At 42.3% G+C, this 19,392-nt stretch overlaps 1 protein-coding gene across 1 annotated transcript in view; it reads right to left on the bottom strand.

The window, feature by feature from the left end:
• LOC124012255 (collagen alpha-1(XVI) chain-like) overlaps positions 1-19,392 on the bottom strand; it is a 140,747-nt gene that overhangs the window by 13,637 nt on the left and 107,718 nt on the right. Inside the window, exons 38-51 of the mRNA XM_046325728.1 lie at positions 17,415-17,471; positions 17,097-17,132; positions 16,700-16,771; positions 8,135-8,188; positions 6,060-6,107; positions 5,755-5,874; positions 5,012-5,059; positions 4,687-4,785; positions 4,507-4,551; positions 3,021-3,065; positions 540-593; positions 402-455; positions 253-306; positions 1-40 (exon numbers count right to left, since the gene is read on the bottom strand). The exon at positions 1-40 is cut by the window's left edge and continues 5 nt beyond it. Coding sequence (XP_046181684.1) covers positions 1-40; positions 253-306; positions 402-455; positions 540-593; positions 3,021-3,065; positions 4,507-4,551; positions 4,687-4,785; positions 5,012-5,059; positions 5,755-5,874; positions 6,060-6,107; positions 8,135-8,188; positions 16,700-16,771; positions 17,097-17,132; positions 17,415-17,471 — 826 coding nt within the window. The remainder of the gene's footprint in view (positions 41-252; positions 307-401; positions 456-539; positions 594-3,020; positions 3,066-4,506; positions 4,552-4,686; positions 4,786-5,011; positions 5,060-5,754; positions 5,875-6,059; positions 6,108-8,134; positions 8,189-16,699; positions 16,772-17,096; positions 17,133-17,414; positions 17,472-19,392) is intronic.

Genomic DNA, 19,392 nt, shown 5'->3' with positions numbered 1-19,392 from the left:
CTCCAGCCTTTCCCTGGTATCCTGGGTTGCCTGGTGGACCCTATAGGAGAGAGGACTGGGTTAGGACACAATCTCACACTCACTGTAGTAATAAATTAGAACCCAACAAACACATAGTTATCTACTCACTATCTGACATGTCAACTGCTACAGATAATCTGTTAAAATACCATAGGTTTCTTAGACTATCCAAATGAAGTGAAACCCACATCACATGTAAAGTGTTTAACAACTGTGTTTGTTCATGTTTACCGATTCTCCCTTCGTTCCCACACCGCCTGGTGTCCCTCTCTCGCCCTTCAGGCCCTGTCAATCAACCAGTCAGTCAGTCAATCAATATGTTCAATATGATCATTAATATTCATATAAATGTGATGAAACAGGAAGTTGATGTATCTTACAGGAAGCCCAGGTGGTCCCATAGAACCTGGGTATCCATTAGTCCCTGGAGGGCCCTGAGAAACACCATAAAGAAGTATAAATAATGTATCTAATCAAACTTGATCTAACATGTATTGATGAGGGTAGCCATGACTCACCGTTTCACCCTTCACACCTGGTGGTCCTGCTGTTCCTCTCTCACCCTGCTGACCCTGGACAGGAGAGAGGATGGATGGAGAGAGGAAGAGAGGTGATGAGAGAGGGAGAAAGGTGAGGAGAGAAGGAGAGAGGGCGAAAGGTGGGGAGAGGAGGGACGGAGCAAGGGAGAGGTGAGGAGAGGAGGGACGGAGGGAGGGAGAGGTGAGGAGAGGAGGGACGGAGCGAGGGAGAGGTGGGGAGAGGAGGGACGGAGTGAGGGAGAGGTGAAGAGAGGAGGGACGGAGCGAGGGAGAGGTGGGGAGAGGAGGGACGGAGCGAGGGAGAGGTGAAGAGAGGGGCGATGGAGCGAGGGTGAGGTGGGGAGAGGAGGAACAGAGCGAGGGAGAGGTGAAGAGAGGAGGGACGGAGCGAGGGAGAGGTGGGGAGAGGAGGGACGGAGCGAGGGAGAGGTGAGGAGAGGAGGGACGGAGCGAGGGAGCGGTGGGGAGAGGAGGGACGAAGCGAGGGAGAGGTGAAGAGAGGAGGGACGGAGCGAGGGAGAGGTGAGAGGTGAAGAGGGAGGACAGAAGATTAGATAGGGAGAGAAGTGATGAGAGAGGGAGAAAGGTGAGGAGAGAAGGAGAGAGGGTGAAAGGTGGGGAGAGGAGGGACGGAGCGAGGGAGAGGTGAGTAGATGAGCGAGAGGTGAGAGGTGAAGAGGGAGGACAGAAGATTAGAGAGGGAGAGAGGAGAGGGAAGGAAAAATGAGGAGATGGAACAAAGACAGTGAAGAAATGAGAAAAGAAACAGAAGAGATCATAAAAGAAAGGCGATTTGAGGACTATAAGTTTAGAATGAGAGCTATCTCCATCATCTCAGCAATGTAGTTACATATCCCCATACTCCCTGGGAGAGGAAAAGTGGAACACTAAATTAAATCTCTATTCATACTTATAAACACTGCAGAGGTAGAAAGCAATACCCTGGCCTACACACACACACACACACACACACACACACACACACACACACACACACACACACACACACACACACACACACACACACACACACACACACACACACACACACACACACACACACACACACACACACACACACACACACACACACACACACACACACACACACACACACACACACACACGCACACAATCCAAGGACAAGACCAGTCAATACATCATGAGGGAGACAGCAGCAAAGGCTTCTTTCCATTTGTGGAATGTGACTTTATCTCCTGTTCTGGGACCTGCTACTCTCTCTATGAGGAGTCAATGCATGCGATGTAGTTCCATGACCATGACCATGACCAAACCACACTGATACCCTCAGAGTCAGCAACTCTCTCCTCAAACCAGCCAGAGAATTCATTCATTATGGATTGTATTGATTTTCATAATGCAGTCAATGTATTTCAGACGACGGCTCTCTGCATTGCTCTCTCTCTCTAGCTATCCTTCTTCTCTCTCACTTTCTGTCCCCATTTCTATCTTCCTTACGCCTCTTTGTCTCCACATCTGTTCTCTCTCTCTCCCCTCTAATATACAAGGCTACTGACAGCGTAAAGCTATTCAAATCCCTGTTATAGATTCAGTTCAATGTCTTATCAATTTAGCTGAGTTTCATTACGATGAAAAATGTTTCGCAGCTGCTACTATTCAATCAGAGAAAATTATACAAAGCGGAGTGCAGAAGAGACGCGCACACACACACACACACACACACACACACACACACACACACACACACACACACACACACACACACACACACACACACACACACACACACACACACACACACACACACACACACACACACACACACACACACACACACACACACACACACACACACACACACACCTGGAATTAACACTGCTTAACGTTTCAAAATGGATTCCATGCTGGGCTCGCACCGTTCAACCATTACTGACTTCCATTCGCTAAAACAATGGAATGATATAAGGGGGGTTGGCGTGTTCTCTGCATGGCACTACCACTCTCCATCACTTAGACAGGGGAAATAATTGAACAACTGGTAAGACAATAGAATGGTTTCCTCATCTGAAATAACTTTCATTAAAGAGCTGGAGAGATGGAGATGGCAGAGCCACATCACTATGAGCACCCCCTCCTGCTGATTTAAAGGGATTCAACACTCACGCACAGTGTTGATGGAGTTTCAAAGTATGCAATTATCCTTGAAATAGAAGACAGCTGTGTGTGCTGACAATTTACACTGACGATGGCCTGAGGCCTGAAATGTTGGTGTTTTGTTTTCACCTTTCATTTATGTACAGATCTTTTCAGGCACCAAGATGTTCTAAACACTTTTATTTGACTTTTCCATTTTGGATTCATTCCTTTTCAGAATAGTTCTCCATCTCTTACAGTTTGAAAGCAGAAGAAAGATATGGAGAGACAGACACAAACACACACAGTATAGTATAGTACAGTATATACATGTAGTAAACTCACAGTAAGTCCAGATGAGCCTTGAGGACCAGGAAAACCAGGAGGACCCTGTAGAGAAACAGGCAATGAGAGGGACAACTAAAACAACTCTTCTAAGCTCAGCATTGTAAACAGCAACACTGACCCTTAGCCTGTTACGGTACTACTCTAATTGGCTGAAGAGATACTCATGGATATGGTGGAAATTGGCTGTATAGACGAGTTGGCTGACAACTTCACCAAAATGATAAGCGTGCATCGATGAGGCCGTGTGGCGTTGTGATTCTGAACGGTCAGATAGCTAGCTACAATGACAAGAAGCTGCCATGAGGGGAATCGTAAGTGGCTCGTTTCAGCTCCTTGTATCTTGTTATTGATACTATGTCTTTTTTTGAGGTGTTTTGACTGATGTCACGTCTATGCTAATATGGCTAAAATTCACTAGGTAACTAACCATCAACTGTAACAATATATTTGAGAGACAACAAGTTCAAATTTGTGCAAATCTATGTATGTTTTCAATAAATATTTTGAGACTAAATATAGACTACTCGTTGTCAACAATCTAAGCCAACTGTCTGTTTAGCCCCATAGTTGCGCAACACATCTATCTCTATTCTCCTCCATTCTGCAAAAGTGTGCACACTTCCTGATATTGATTTAAAAGCATTGGATTGGTGTAATCATTGGCTGGAGGGAGTTTCCACAATTGGTAAATCCACGATGGGAAGTGCAAACTTTGAGAGAAGGGTGGATATTTGGGAAGTAACCTAATTTAATTCAAGACCTATGTAGTTCTAAGATCTACCACTAGAGTGGTCTATGACCTCACATTTCAAGAATCAACATGAAGTTGCTTTACTCTGCATGATCCTTCACTGATGAAGCTTTATAAGAAACACAGGCCACGTAAACACTATGGCCATGGCCCAACACTAGAAACGCAGCCTTCCAGGAAGTAAGCACTGATCTAACACAGTGGGATAGGTGAAAGCAAGGCGGCAGATAGGCTACATAGTCATGATCAGTTCGGTGACTCCTTCCAAGAAAATGAAGAAAGACACATTTTCAAGTAGTTGAACACGGCCCAAAAAATGACATGGAATAAGTACTAGTGACAGAAATGTAGCCTTTAGGTAGTGTCCATGTAGCACAGAAAGAGAGGTGCTTCCCAAATAGACGTTGCCATTCCACTGTAACAGTCACTCTATAAACAGAAGAACATCTGTGGTCAATTCAAATTCAGTAAAGCACAAAGTAAGTAGGAGAGCCATTAGAGGAAGAGGAAACCAGTCAAGACAGAACAAAAGCTCAGAAAGTCTGCTTTGGGGCAGGAGTTTTTCCTGATCTAGTACGGTATGGTCAGGTAAAACTCCTGCCTCTAGCTATGGTAGTCAACCCAGTTCTCCTTACAGACACCATGCTTTGACTCTGTTGTGCTGGCTAATAATGTCTCTATATAGCCTTATGAAGAGTTATAATGCCTTAAAATCTCTGGTTTTGAGCTCACCATATTTCCTGGTACTCCAGCCTGTCCCCTTTGCCCCTGAGGACCCTGGGAAATGTAGGCAGAAAGGCACTTCCTGTTAGAGATTCAACACGCTAATAACACACAACTTGTTATATTTCACTACACTCACAAACAAACACACACACAAATAAACAAACAAACACACACAAACACACTTACCGTCTCTCCCGTTATTCCAGGTGCTCCTGGTATTCCTGGGTGGCCTGGTGTTCCTGGTCCGGAGCAGCCTCCATTAGCTCCATCGGTGTTGGTGGTGGTCTACATAGAAAAATAGATAAATAAATCTATGAATCAGTGTGTGTGTGTGTGTGTGTGTGTGTGTGTGTGTGTGTGTGTGTGTGTGTGTGTGTGTGTGTGTGTGTGTGTGTGTGTGTGTGTGTGTGTGTGTGTGTGTGTGTGTGTGTGTGTGTGTGTGTGTGTGTGCGTGTGTGTGTGTGTGTGTGTGAGTGTGAGAGTTGGATAGTTAAAGACTGTGTGGACGTACAGGAGCCTGTGCAGCCTCCTCCCCCTGCAGCCTTTGGTTTAGGAAACACTGTAACAAACACAAAGAGGTCATAGGTCAGAACGATGACTCTGCCTAGGCAAAGCTTCAGATGGATTGGGTCAAAATCAGAACCAAAACTGAGAGTGTTATTGATTCTTATGATTCATGAATCAATGAAGAATCATGTAAATCATGTAGATTTATTGTGTTATTGACTGTATGTTTGTTTATTTCATGTGTAACTCTGTGTTGTTGTTTGTGTCACACTGCTTTGCTCAAACTTTGCCAGGTCACATTAGTAAATGAGAAGTTGTTCTCAACTGGACTACCTGGTTAAATAAAGGTGAAATAAATAAATAAAATGAACCCAGAAGAATGATGTAGATTCATGAACCCAGAAGAATCCACTAGAATTTCCATGATTCTACAGTCTCGTTCTAACCAGCCAACAATATATATGCCCCCCTCACCACTCTCCCCCATGCCCCCCACCAATACACCCCTCACCACTCTCCCCCATGCCCCCCATCAATACACCCCTCACCACTCTCCCCCATGCCCCCCACCAATACACCCCTCACCACTCTCCCCCATGCCCCCCACCAATACACCCCTCACCACTCTCCCCCATGCCCCCCACCAATACACCCCTCACCACTCTCCCCCATGCCCCCCACCAATACACCCCTCACCACTCTCCCCCATGCCCCACACCAATACACCCCTCACCCCCAGCCTCTCACCCTCTCACAGCCGTCGGAAGCATGGCCTATGCCAGTCTTGCCCTCGTCTCCTTTCTCTCCCTTGGTGCCCGCCATGCCTGGTACCCCTGGCAAGCCCTTGGAGCAGTCCTCACACACCTTCTGCAGCAGAGGACACACACACTATGATGACATGAAGTGTGTGAGCTCAATGTACACTGCATGGACACAGTTCATGCATGTTTGTGTTATGTATAATCACATCAGTCCAGCTCATGCATATAAATCCAAGAGCAGTACTAGAGAACCCTATTTCCCAGAGTGCACCTCTCTACCTCTTGTCTTACCTTTCCATCTCCTCGACTGGGGTCCTCATCCTGAGGCAGCCTCAGATGCTGAGGAAGGGTGGGGGGGGGGGGAGAGGAGAGTAAAATGTAAAGGAAAGGGAGGGTGGGGGGGGGGGGGGGCTCCAAGTAGATTTTGCCCTTGGAAACTGATAAAAAAATCAGTTTATCCGAATCAGTTTATCCATAACCACTAGGGAGCCGCCAATGTAAAACTGATCTTAGATCAGCGTCTAGGGGCAACTTCATCCTTCTACAGTAGAATGTTGGAATACAATTACAATTTATAAGTACAGTTGACTTCTGCACATTGGATGCAACAAAGTGCAAACAGTGTTGAACTGCAGTACAGTCCAAATTCAATGAACGACCCATTCAGAAGTCCCAAATAGCACTTAATTCCCTGTGTAGTGTATTACTTTTGGCCAGAGTCACATAGGCCACTAGAGGGAATAGGGTGCCATTTAGGATTTGCCCAAGGAGACACAAAACATTAAAAATCACAAGGTTTTGCAAGTCCTTCAAAACACGTTGATATTCAAAGCCAGGCATTTATTGGGATCATTGTTGGGAGTTTGAAAGTTGATTGATTTACCTGCATGGGTGGTCTGAAGCATTCGTACCACTCCAATCATACCAGGAAACCTACTCACAGTACAATTCTGCCACATTTGAGCAGTGGCGCCCTTCCCAGAGTGAGAGAACCTGTGAATTGCACTTAGCCTGGTTTCAAAATGTGTTGGCTCTGTTCAAACGGTTGTTATTAGCCAGAAGAGCTCATTTGAGCCTCTGCATGATGCAGCTCATGAGGTTTATTAAACTCAGGCTGTGTGCATTAACAGGATGTCTCAGAGAGAAGAATCATTATATGTCAATGATATTTACTTTATACTTTCAATATACTCCTATTTAAATATCCTTTACTTTTGCTAAATTGTTCTTTTATCCTTTTTAAATGGATTCATTTGTATTCAACAAACTCGTCTGTTAAATTATGTTTCTAATAATGTTTTGTGGTTTTAAGGATATGTTTTTATTAGCTAAGATTAAGATAAGAGTGAATTAAGAATTTATCTAAGAATGAAATGTTTTAATAGTCTGTTTTAGGCATTTAAATCCATTGACATATAACATGCAGGCAGGGCCATGGAGCTAGAGAGGAGCTGGTGGGTCAGTATGTCTGTCTACTGTTAGGACTGGAGCACTTAGTGAGTGTGTATGTGAGTATGTGTGTGTGTGTGTGTGTGTGTGTGTGTGTGTGTGTGTGTGTGTGTGTGTGTGTGTGTGTGTGTGTGTGTGTGTGTGTGTGTGTGTGTGTGTGTGTGTGTGTGTGTGTGTGTGTGTGTGTGTGTGTGTGTGTGTGTGTGTGTGTGTGTGTGTATATGTGGCAGGCGGCTGAACTGGATGCCAGCTATATGGAAAATAGACCTCATAGTGCAGTCCTCTCAACAGAAGACCTACAGGCTCTTACTGTACTCAGCATAACAAGGCTGGACAACAGAGTACAGCAAAGCTCTTCGACTCAAACTAATGGCTGCACTCACATACTCACACACTCACACACTGCATTTATGAAACTACGCCAACAATGTGTGTGTGTGTGTGTACGTGCTTTTGAGGCACAAATCAATGGTAAAAGTCCTTCTGAAAGGCAGAAAGTGCATTTCAACACTAAAAGTCTTTGAGCTGAGTGGGTTCATTGTTCTAGCTGCCACTAAGTCGTGGTGTGTCTACTGTATAGTTATGTCCAAAGTCTAGAGATCCTCAATGAAATTCTGCCAGAGTGCTCCACTCACAACACAGACCTACAACCCAACCAGGCTCCTCCCTCCCTGCACCGTCCAATCACAAAGCTGCAGCACTCATCTAGCCCCGTCTCCTCTGTCTGGCATGGGTTGCGGTCAAATCCATTTCAATTTAGACAATTCAGCTAATGAATTCCAATTCTAGAATCAGAAAATGTCATTGTTATTCATTGATATGGTTTTTCACAATTCTGGAATTTGATTTTTGAATCACTTTCCGATGTGTCTGAATTGAAATGGAAGTGACTCCAACTCTTCTGTCTTATTACTTACAGTTCTCCCAGGCAGACCCGGCTGCCCTGGTACCCCGTCGTTGCCAGGGTTACCCTGAAAGAAGGAACTGAGATTCAACTGGTTTTAGCCTATCACAGGCTTGCCACATCCCTCTCTACCAATGGTCAGGGGGGGTTACAGGTTCGAGGTTGTAGGAACAACCAATCACCAGTATTTCCTGGTTTATGTTCAGACTCTTTTGATTCCACTGTTTAGTTTTTAAAGTACTATTTAAATGAAATTAAATAGTTTGATTCATGTTTGGTTGAAATAGTTTGATTATTTTGTAAACACCAGATTGAATAGCATGCAGGGATCACTGTGTAAGAGGTCAAACAATATATATTTTTAAAGTGCTTTGATTTGAACAGGATATTTGATATTTGATTCCTGCACACAAAATTGTTCAGTGCTTGATGAAGACATGAACATCATATTCAGACAAATCAAAATCTATTTTCTTACACAGTGAACTCAGCCTGGTCTTCATGAACCAATATTACATCTTCGTTTCCCATTAGCCTGGTTTAAATGTGTAAAATGTTGTTGAGAATTAGTTTAGATTTAACATTTCCCACAAAATCTGAGGAAATATTATTGAAAAAAACTTTATTTGAAGGTTTTTAATGAATAATAATTGTACTAATGCTAAAATAACTATTTAATTATGCATAAGGAGTTTATAACCAAACCTTCAAATGAAGTGTCATCAATATTCCCAACAATCCCAATGTATCATATGTTGATAGAAATAGTTAACATTCCCAAAGCATCCCACAAGAGTTAGTGAATGTTTAAAGCAGGGCTGTGATTTAACAAAGACTCTATATACTATATACAAAGACCCTATATACTATATACAAAGACTCTCTATATATATTTCCAGCCCACAAGGTTAACAATAGCATAGAGCTTCATTACATGAATACAGTTGACTTTAAATGTTATTGCATTTATGCAATAGTTCTTTATGTACTTGCATATTTACTTTTGCTATTGTGTAACATGTTTACATTAAGAATTTAAGATTAACAAAATAATTTGCTATTTTAGTTCTGCATTAATTTGCATTTAGAGTTGCATTAGCCACGACCTCAAGCTGCCCAAGCTAGAACCCAATGTCCAAGCCAAACCTGAAAAGGAAATGAGTGGAAGGTGGAATAGAAAAGAGTTAGCAGGAGGAGAGAAACATAGTGTGGAGGAGGAATGAAGAACAAGAGTGAGAACAATAGAGTGGCGAACAGAAGAGAGAGAGAGAGAGAGAGTGTTAGAGAGAGAGAGAGAGAGAGAGAGAGAGAGAGAGAGAGAGAGAGAGAGAGAGAGAGAGAGAGAGAGAGAGAGAGAGAGAGAGAGAGAGAGAAAAGAGAGAGAGAGAGAGAGAGAGAGAGAGAGAGAGAGAGAGAGAGAGAAAGAGAGAGAGAGAGAGAGAGAGAGAGAGAAAAGAGAGAGAGAGAGAGAGAGAGAGAGAGAGACAGAGAGAGAGAGAGAGAGAGAGAGAGAGAGAGAGAGAGAGAGAGAGAGAGAGAGAGAGAGAGAGAGAGAGACAGAGAGAGAGAGAGAGAGAGAGAGAGAGAGAGAGAGAGAGAGAGAGAGAGAGAGAGAGAGAGAGAGAGAGATAAAGGAAACAGAGGCAGGGACAGAAGAATGAGTGAGATAAAAAGAGAGAGAGATACATATTCTGCTCACATCTACCGCTCACACCTACCGTGACAAGAACAGCACTAGACACTATGGAACACAAAGTTGCCTTTGGCCTAAAGACCAGGAACCCAGACTTCAACAAAGAAATTGGAAATACAGACATTGTCATACTTCAAGAAACATGGTATAAAGGAGACAGACCCACTGGTTTCCCTCTAGGTTACAGAGAGCTGGTAGTCCGATCTACCAAACTACCAGGTGTGAAACAGGTAAGAGACTCAGGCGGTTTGCTAATTCGGTATAGAGCAGATCTAACCCACTCTATAAAATTAGTCAAAACAGGAACATTTTACATCTGGCTAGAAATTAATAAGGAAATTATCTCAACAGAGAAAGGTGTTCTCATGTGTGCTACATACAGTTGAAGTCGGAAGTTTACATACACCTTAGCCAACTACATTTAAACTCAGTTTGTCACAATTCCTGACATTTAATCCTTGTAAAAATTCCCTGTCTTAGGTCAGTTAGGATCACCACTTGATTTTAAGAATATGAAATGTCAGAATAATGGTAGAGAGAATTATTATTATTATTATTATTATGTTTATTTCATCACATTCCCAGTGAGTCAGAAGTGTACATACATTCAGTTAGTATTTGGTAGCATTGCCTTTACATTTTTTAACTTGGGTCAAAAGTTTTGGGTAGTCTTCCACAAGCTTCTAACTGAGTCAGGTTTGTAGGCCTCTGTCACGCCTTGGTCTTAGTATTTTTGTGTTTTCTTTAATTATTTGTTCAGGCCAGGGTGTGACATGGGGTTATTGTATTGTCGTATTGGGGTTTTTGTAGGCACTGGGATTGTGGTTGATTAGGGGTGTGTCTAGTATATTCATTAAAGACATGAGTAACCACCACGCTGCATTTCGGTCCGAATCTCTTTCAACAAACGAAGAAGGCCGTTACAGCCTCCTTGCTCGCACACAGTTTTTCAGTTCTGCCCACAAATGTTTTATAGGATTGAGGTCAGGGCTTTGAGATGGCCACTCCAATACCTTGACTTTGTTGTCCTTAAGCCATTTTGCTACAACTTTGGAAGTATGCTTGGGGTCATTGTCCATTTGGAAGACCCATTTGCGACCAAGATTTAACTTGAACTTTAACTGATGTCTTGAGATTTTGCTTAAATATATCCACGTAATTTCCCCCCCCTCATGATGCCATCTATTTTGCGAAGTGCTCCAGTCCCTCCTGCAGCAAACCACCCACACAACATGATGCTGCCATCCCCGTGCTTCACGGTTGGGATGGTTTTCTTCGGCTTGCAGGCCGCCCCCTTTTTCCTCCAGACATAATGATGGTCATAATGGCCAAACAGTTCTATTTTTGTTTCATCAGACCAGAGGACATTTCTCCAAAAAGTAAGATCTTTGTCCCCATGTGCAGTTGCAAATCATTGTCTGTCTTTTTATGGCGGATTTTGAGCAGTGGCTTCTTCCTTGCTGAGCGGCCTTTCAGGTTATGTCGATATAGGACTCGTTTTACTGTGGATATAGATACTTTTGTACCTGTTTCCTTCAGCATCTTCACAAGGTCCTTTGCTGTTGTTCTGGGACTGATTTGCACATTTCCACCAAAGAACGATCATCCAAAGGAGGCAGAACGCTTCTCCTTCCTGAGCGGTATGACGGCTGCGTGGTCTCATGGTGTTTATACTTGCGTACTATTGTTTGTACAGATGAACATGGCACATCCAGGCGTTTGGAAATTGCTCCCAAGGATGAACCAAACCTTTTCTGAGGTCTTGGCTGATTTCTTTTGATTTCCCCATGATGTCAAGTAAAAAGGTACTGATTTTGAAGGTAGGCCTTGAAATACATCCACAGGTACACCTCCGATTGACTCAAATGATGTCAACTAGCCTATCAGAAGCTACTAAAGCCATGACAGCATTTTCTGGAATTTTCTAAGCTGTTTAAAGGCACAGTCAACTTTGTGTATGTAAACTACTGACCGACTGGAATTGTGATACAGTGAATTATAAGTGCAAGAATCTGTCTGTAAACAATTGTTGGAAAAATGACCTGTGTCATGCACACAGTAGACGTCCCAACCAACTTGCCAAAACTATAGTTTGTTAAGAAGACATTTGTGCAGTGGTTGAAAAACAAGTTTTAATGACTTCAACCTAAGTGTATTTAAACTTCCAACTTCAACCGTGTACCCACCCAATAGAATCCCCATATTTTAACGATGACAGCTTCTCCATCCTAGAGGGGGAGATGAACCATTTTCAGGCCCAGGAACATGTACTAGTCTGTGGCGACCTAAATTCCAGAACTGGACAAGAACCTGAAACTCAGCACACAGGGGACAAACACCTTCCTGGAGGTGACAGGATTCCCTCCCCCATATGCACCCCTAGACACAATTATGACAACATAACCAACAAAAAGGGTAACAACTCTTGCAGCTCTGTCGGATGCTGGGACTCCTATGGTAGGTACACCTATAGCTCATCTCTTGGCAGTAGTGCTGTAAACTACTTTATCACTGACCTCAACGCAGAGTCACTTAGAGCATTCACAGTCAGTCCACTGACACCCTTATCAGATCACAGCAAGATCACACTCTACTTGAACAGAGCTATGCTTGATCATGAGGCATCAAAGCCAAAGGAACTGAATAATATTAAGAAATGTATAGATGGAAGCAAAGTAGTGTGGAAATCTATCTAGGCAACAAAAAATTCAACCCCTTCTAGACAATTTCCCAGACAAAAAGTTTCATTGCATTAGTGAAGGTGTAAAAAACCGAAACAACCAAAATTTCAAGCAGACAGCCTAAGAAAATGAACAACAATGACAAATGGTTTGATGAAGAATGCAAAAACCTAAGAAAGAAATTGAGAAACCTATCCAACCAAAAAACATGAACCTACGCCTTCACTATGGTAAATCACTAAAACAATACAGAAATACACTACGGAAAAAGAAAGAACAGCATATCAGAAATAAGTTCAATTTAATTGAAGAATCCATATAATCTATGGATAAACCACTTCTCCAATCTTTTTGGTTCTATAACAAAGAACAAACAGCAAAAACATATACGGTGCCTTGCAAAAGTATTCGGCCCCCTTGAACTTTGCGACCTTTTGCCACATTTCAGGCTTCAAACATAAAGATATAAAACTGTATTTTTTTGTGAAGAATCAACAACAAGTGGGACACAATCATGAAGTGGAACGACATTTATTGGATATTTCAAACTTTTTTAACAAATCAAAAACTGAAAAATTGGGCGTGCAAAATTATTCAGCCCCTTTATTTTCAGTGCAGCAAACTCTCTCCAGAAGTTCAGTGAGGAACTCTGAATGATCCAATGTTGACCTAAATAATCAAGTCTCCGTATAAATGCACCAGCACTGTAATAGTCTCAGAGGTCCGTTAAAAGCGCAGAGAGCATCATGAAGAACAAGGAACACACCAGGCAGGTCCGAGATACTGTTGTGAAGAAGGTTAAAGCCGGATTTGGATACAAAAAGATTTCCCAAGCTTTAAACATCCCAAGGAGCACTGTGCAAGCGATAATATTGAAATGGAAGGAGTATCAGACCACTGCAAATTTACCAAGACCTGGCCGTCCCTCTAAACTTTCAGCTCATACAAGGAGAAGACTGATCAGAGATGCAGCCAAGAGGCCCATGATCACTCTGGATGAACTGCAGAGATCTACAGCTGAGGTGGGAGACTCTGTCCATAGGACAACAATCAGTCGTATATTGCACAAATCTGGCCTTTATGGAAGAGTGGCAAGAAGAAAGCCATTTCTTAAAGATATCCATAAAAAGTGTTGTTTAAAGTTTGCCACAAGCCACCTGGGAGACACACCAAACATGTGGAAGAAGGTGCTCTGGTCAGATGAAACCAAAATTGAACTTTTTGGCAACAATGCAAAACGTTATGTTTGGCGTAAAAGTAACACAGCTCATCACCCTGAACACACTATCCCCACTGTCAAACATGGTGGTGGCAGCATCATGGTTTGGGCCTGCTTTTCTTCAGCAGGGACAGGGAAGATGGTTAAAATTGATGGGAAGATGGATGGAGCCAAATACAGGACCATTCTGGAAGAAAACCTGATGGAGTCTGCAAAAGACCTGAGACTGGGACAGAGATTTGTCTTCCAACAAGACAATGATCCAAAACATAAAGCAAAATCTACAATGGAATGGTTCAAAAATAAACATATCCAGGTGTTAGAATGGCCAAGTCAAAGTCCAGACCTGAATCCAATCGAGAATCTTTGGAAAGAACTGAAAACTGCTGTTCACAAATGCTCTCCATCCAACCTCACTGAGCTCGAGCTGTTTTGCAAGGAGGAATGGGAAAAAATGTAAGTCTCTAGATGTGCAAAACTGATAGAGACATACCCCAAGCGACTTACAGCTGTAATCGCAGCAAAAGGTGGCACTACAAAGTATTAACTTAAGGGGGCTGAATAATTTTCCACGCCCAATTTTTAAGTTTTTGATTTGTTAAGGCACTGTACATGATCAAATACAAATCTTAGAATAAACTATTAAAGACCAGCAGAAACCACTGGATACCCAACTACATTGAATGAACTACAAGACAAAATAAAAACCCTCCAACCCAAAAAGGCCTTTGGGGTTGATGGTATCCTAAATAAATTGATAAAATATAAAGACCACAAATTCCAATTGGCTATACTTAAACTATTTAATATCATACTCAGCCCTGGCATATTCCCCAATATTTGGAACCAAGGACTGATCACCTCAATCCACAAAAGTAGAGACAAATTTGACCCCAAAAACTACCATGGGATTTGCATCAAGAGTAACCTTGGGAAAATCATCTGCATTATGATTAACAGCAGACTCTTACATTTCCTCAGTGAAAACAATGTACTGAGAAAATTACCAAATTTGCATTTTACCATATTACCGTACGACAGACCACGTATTCCCTGCACACCCTAATTGACAAACAAACAAACAAACCAAAAAAGGCAAAAAGTCTTCCCATGCTTTGTTGATTTAAAAAAAGCTTTTGACTCACTTTGGCATGAGGACCTGCTATTCAAATGGATGGATAGTGGTGTTGGGGGAAAAACATACAACATTATAAAATCTATGTACACAAACAACAAGTGTGCAGTTCAAATTGGAGAAAAAAAACACACATTTCCTTCCACAGGGCTGGGGGGTGAGACAGGGAATCAGATTAAGCCCCACCCTCTTCAACATATATATCAACAAATTGGTGAGGGCACAAGAACAGTCTGCAACACCCGGCCTCACCCTACTAGAATCTGAAGTCAAATGTCTACTGTTTGCTGATGATCTGGTGCTTCTGTCCCCAACCAAGGAGGGTCTACAGCAGCACCTAGATCTTCTGCACAGATTCTGTCAGACCTGGGCCCTGACAGTAAATCTCAGTAACACACAAATAATGGTGTTTCAAAAAAGGTCCAGTTGCCAAGACCACAAATAAAAATTCCATCTAGACACCTTTGCCCTACTAGAACACACAAAAAACCATATATACCTCAGCCTAAACATCAGCGCCACAGGTAAATTCCACAAAGCTGTGAACGATCTGAGAGACAAGGCAAGAAGGGTATTCCATGCCAACAAAAGGAACATAATATTTGACATACCAATAGGATCTGGCTAAAAATACTCAAATCAGTTATAGAACCCATTGCCCTTTACGGTTGTGAGGTCTGGGGTCCGCTGACCAGCCAAGAATTCACAAAATGGGAAAAACACCAAACTGAGACTCTGCAGAATTAGGCCGATACCCGATAATCATCCAAATCCAAAACAGAGCTGTTAAATTCTACAACCACCTAAAAGGAAGTGATTCCCAAACCTTCCATAGTAAAACCATCACCTACAAGACATGATCCCGGAGAAGAGTCGCCTTAAGCAAGCTGGTTCTGGGGCTCTGTTCACAAACACAAACAGACCCCACAGAGCCCCAGGACAGCAACACAATTAGAACCAACCATTTCATGAGAAACAAAAAGATTATTACTTGACACATTGGAAAGAATTTACAAAAAAAACAGAGCGAACTAGAATGCTATTTGTCCCTAAACAGAGAGTACACCGTGGTAGAATACCGGACCACTGTGACTGACCCAAAATCAAGGAAAGCTTTGACTATGTACAGACTCAGTGAGCATGGCCTTGCTATTGCGAGAGGCCACCGTAGGCAGACCTGGCTCTCAAGAGAAGACCGGCTATGTGCACACTGCCCACAAAATGAGGTGGAAACTGAGCTGCACTTCCTAACCTCCTGCCAAATGTATGACCATATTAAAGACACATATTTCCCTCAGATTACACAGACCCACAAATAATTCAAAAACAATCCAATTTTGACAAAGTCCCATATCTATTGGGTGAAATACCACAGTGTGCCATTACAGCAGCAAGATGTGTGACCTGTTGCCACAAAAAAGGGCAACCAGTAAAGAACAAACACCATTGTAAATCCAACCTATATTTACAGTATGTTTATTTATTTTCCCTTTTGTACTTGAACTATTTGCACATCGTTACAACACTGTACATCGACATAATATTACATTTGAAATGTCTTCATTCTTTTGGAATGTTTACTGTACATTTTTTATTGTTATTTCACTTTTGTTTATTATCTAGTTCACTTGCTTTGGCAATGTAAACATATGTTTCCCATGCCAATAAAGCACTTAAATAGAAATTTAATTGAGAGAGATGAGCGAGAGAGATAGAACAGCCAAGGTACATTCATGTTGATGAATGAGAGGTTAAAGATGTACAGAGATAAAGAGGAATGGGTAAGTAAGGAGTGTGTTGTAAAGGGTTAATTGACATGACCCCACCACCCTGATCCACCTCTCTCCTACCTGGGGTCCTGTGATGCCGATGAAGCCCTGTGGCCCAGGAGGACCAGGAGGACCTGGTTGTCCCGGAGCCCCCTGGAACACACACACACACACACACACACACACACACACACACACACACACACACACACACACACACACACACACACACACACACACACACACACACACACACACACACACACACACACACACACACACACACACACACACACACACACACACACACACACACACACACACACACACACACTGAGCGAACCACACAGCATTGACAGGCACCATTCGTAGCCTAATTGTTCCAACAACAAACGCATACTCAGTTGATATTCAGTCAATATGACACAAGAGAAAACCAAGAGGCAGACATGGCTAGTAGATGACATAGAGATCAGACCTGCCACGTGTTTCCTCCCATAGTTCCTGGTGCTCCCTGCAAGGCAAGAGTCGTCAAATTCAGAGCACATCATCAGCAGATCATATGTGTTCAAAACAAACACTGACACCTTGCAGTGAAAAATAATCCTGCAGATGAACTCAAAACCAGTTAAAAGAGAGCTGAGTGTGTGTGTATGTGTGAGTGAGTGTGTCCCCAGCAGAGAGATAACTACCCTGAAGTTGAACTCAAAACAAGTTTAAGATGACCACGTTGTGGCATGTGTGTTTGTACTGTATGCATGGATCTGTGTGTGCATGTTGACCTAGCCATACTCACCGGTCCACCTGTTCCTGCGTATGGAGGGCTGATACAGTTACAGTCTCCAGGTTCACCCTGAAAACACAGACCTCTCATAGATCACACAGAGAAGCTGTGAAATAACCAGTGGCGTGTATTCATGGATGCCATGGGAAGACATACCCCCCCCCAAAAAAAATTGACCAACAAAAAACAGAAAACAATATATAAAATAAATGTATCATTCAAAAATCTAAATAATTTATTTTGACTCTCTGTGATTCATCATTTTCCTTCAATTAGCAAGAGGCTGAATGTATCTCACTGGAGAAAGCATCTGAATGAGTGAAACAGAGCCACTCTGTCTCAGTATGTGTACCCCACCTATCTAATGCTGTTTGGTCAAAAAGAGTATGACATTGTTGCCGCCCATAACATTGAATGCAAGGGAAGCCAGCGAGCATTTGGACTCCCTTGATAAAAAAAGTTTAAATAATAGCTAATCAGTTGAGCTAAACTGAGTGAGTATCAAGGGAAGACATTTTGGATTTGTCTTCACATCAACCACATCAAAAGAAAAATATAATTTATGGAAAATAAGTCTATTGTTGAATCTCATTGGGTTGTTTCCTCCAGTGGCTAGCCAGCTAGCTAAAATCAGCCCTTTCCTAAATTAGCCACTAAGGATTTGGACTTGGTTTTGACCTAATTCTCTGTACTGGCCAATGATTATAACTGTGATTCTGATCCAATCATAAATTCATACATTGTGCCCCTGATCTGAGAGGATGGAAGTTCAGCATGTAGCTAGATGTAGGCTAATGTTAACTAGTTGGCTAATCATTGCCAATGAATGGAAGTTAGGCTAGCAAGCAAGCATTTTAGCAAGGTAGCCAAGCAAAACGAAAACTAAAAGCGTGTACTATATGACAGAGTACTAGACTGTTTTGCCAACATGAAGGAGAGGAGGATGGCATTGGCTTTTCTCTACAAGTAGGGTGAGCCACTTCATATTGTGCTCATGTTGATTGGACTAAATTGTCTTTGGCATCTTTTAGTTGCCACTGTATGAGACTAAACTCAGGTTATTTGATGATGTTGAAGTTGAAATGGTGCTGGACTAGCGGAAACAGCTCCTGTTTTCTTAGCGACTTCTGGTAACTCTCTGTGGTTCTAAATCAATAGTTGTTAAGTATTCTGAAAATGTCGGAAACATTAATAACTTGCTTGAACATGCTATAGGTCATGTAACTGTTTGTTAGAGGCAATATGTTTTGTGGACTTCACAGAACAGACGCTGCTCTCCAGTTTTGTGATGAAACAAAGTTGACGTGGAATTTATTCTGCTACTGTGTCTTCTTATTCATATTTCAATAATCCTAGTCCTGTTCAGTTGGTCTGATGGTAGCACTAATTAATAATCCTAGTCCTGTTCAGTTGGTCTGATGGTAGCACTAATTAATAATCCTAGTCCTGTTCAGTTGGTCTGATGGTAGCACTAATTAATAATCCTAGTCCTGTTCAGTTGGTCTGATGGTAGCACTAATTAATAATCCTAGTCCTGTTCAGTTGGTCTGATGGTAGCACTAATTAATAATCCTAGTCCTGTTCAGTTGGTCTGATGGTAGCACTAATTAATAATCCTAGTCCTGTTCAGTTGGTCTGATGGTAGCTCTAATTAATAATCCTAGTCCTGTTCAGTTGGTCTGATGGTAGCACTAATTAATAATCCTAGTCCTGTTCAGTTGGTCTGATGGTAGCACTAATTAATAATCCTAGTCCTGTTCAGTTGGTTTGATGGTAGCACTAATTAATAATCCTAGTCCTGTTCAGTTGGTCTGATGGTAGCTCTAATTAATAATCCTAGTCCTGTTCAGTTGGCCTGATGGTAGCACTAATTAATAATCCTAGTCCTGTTCTTAAAGCTCCTGTACTTCCCTTGTCTATTTGGATCCCACACACTTGTCACCTCCTCTGCTACTCTGTCTGTGCCTTGAGGGTGTGTGTGTGTGTGTGT

The sequence above is a fragment of the Oncorhynchus gorbuscha genome, linkage group LG24 (assembly GCF_021184085.1).
Source record: "Oncorhynchus gorbuscha isolate QuinsamMale2020 ecotype Even-year linkage group LG24, OgorEven_v1.0, whole genome shotgun sequence".
NCBI classification, from domain to species: domain Eukaryota; kingdom Metazoa; phylum Chordata; class Actinopteri; order Salmoniformes; family Salmonidae; genus Oncorhynchus; species Oncorhynchus gorbuscha.
This window is presented reverse-complemented; position numbering and strand designations above follow the sequence as displayed.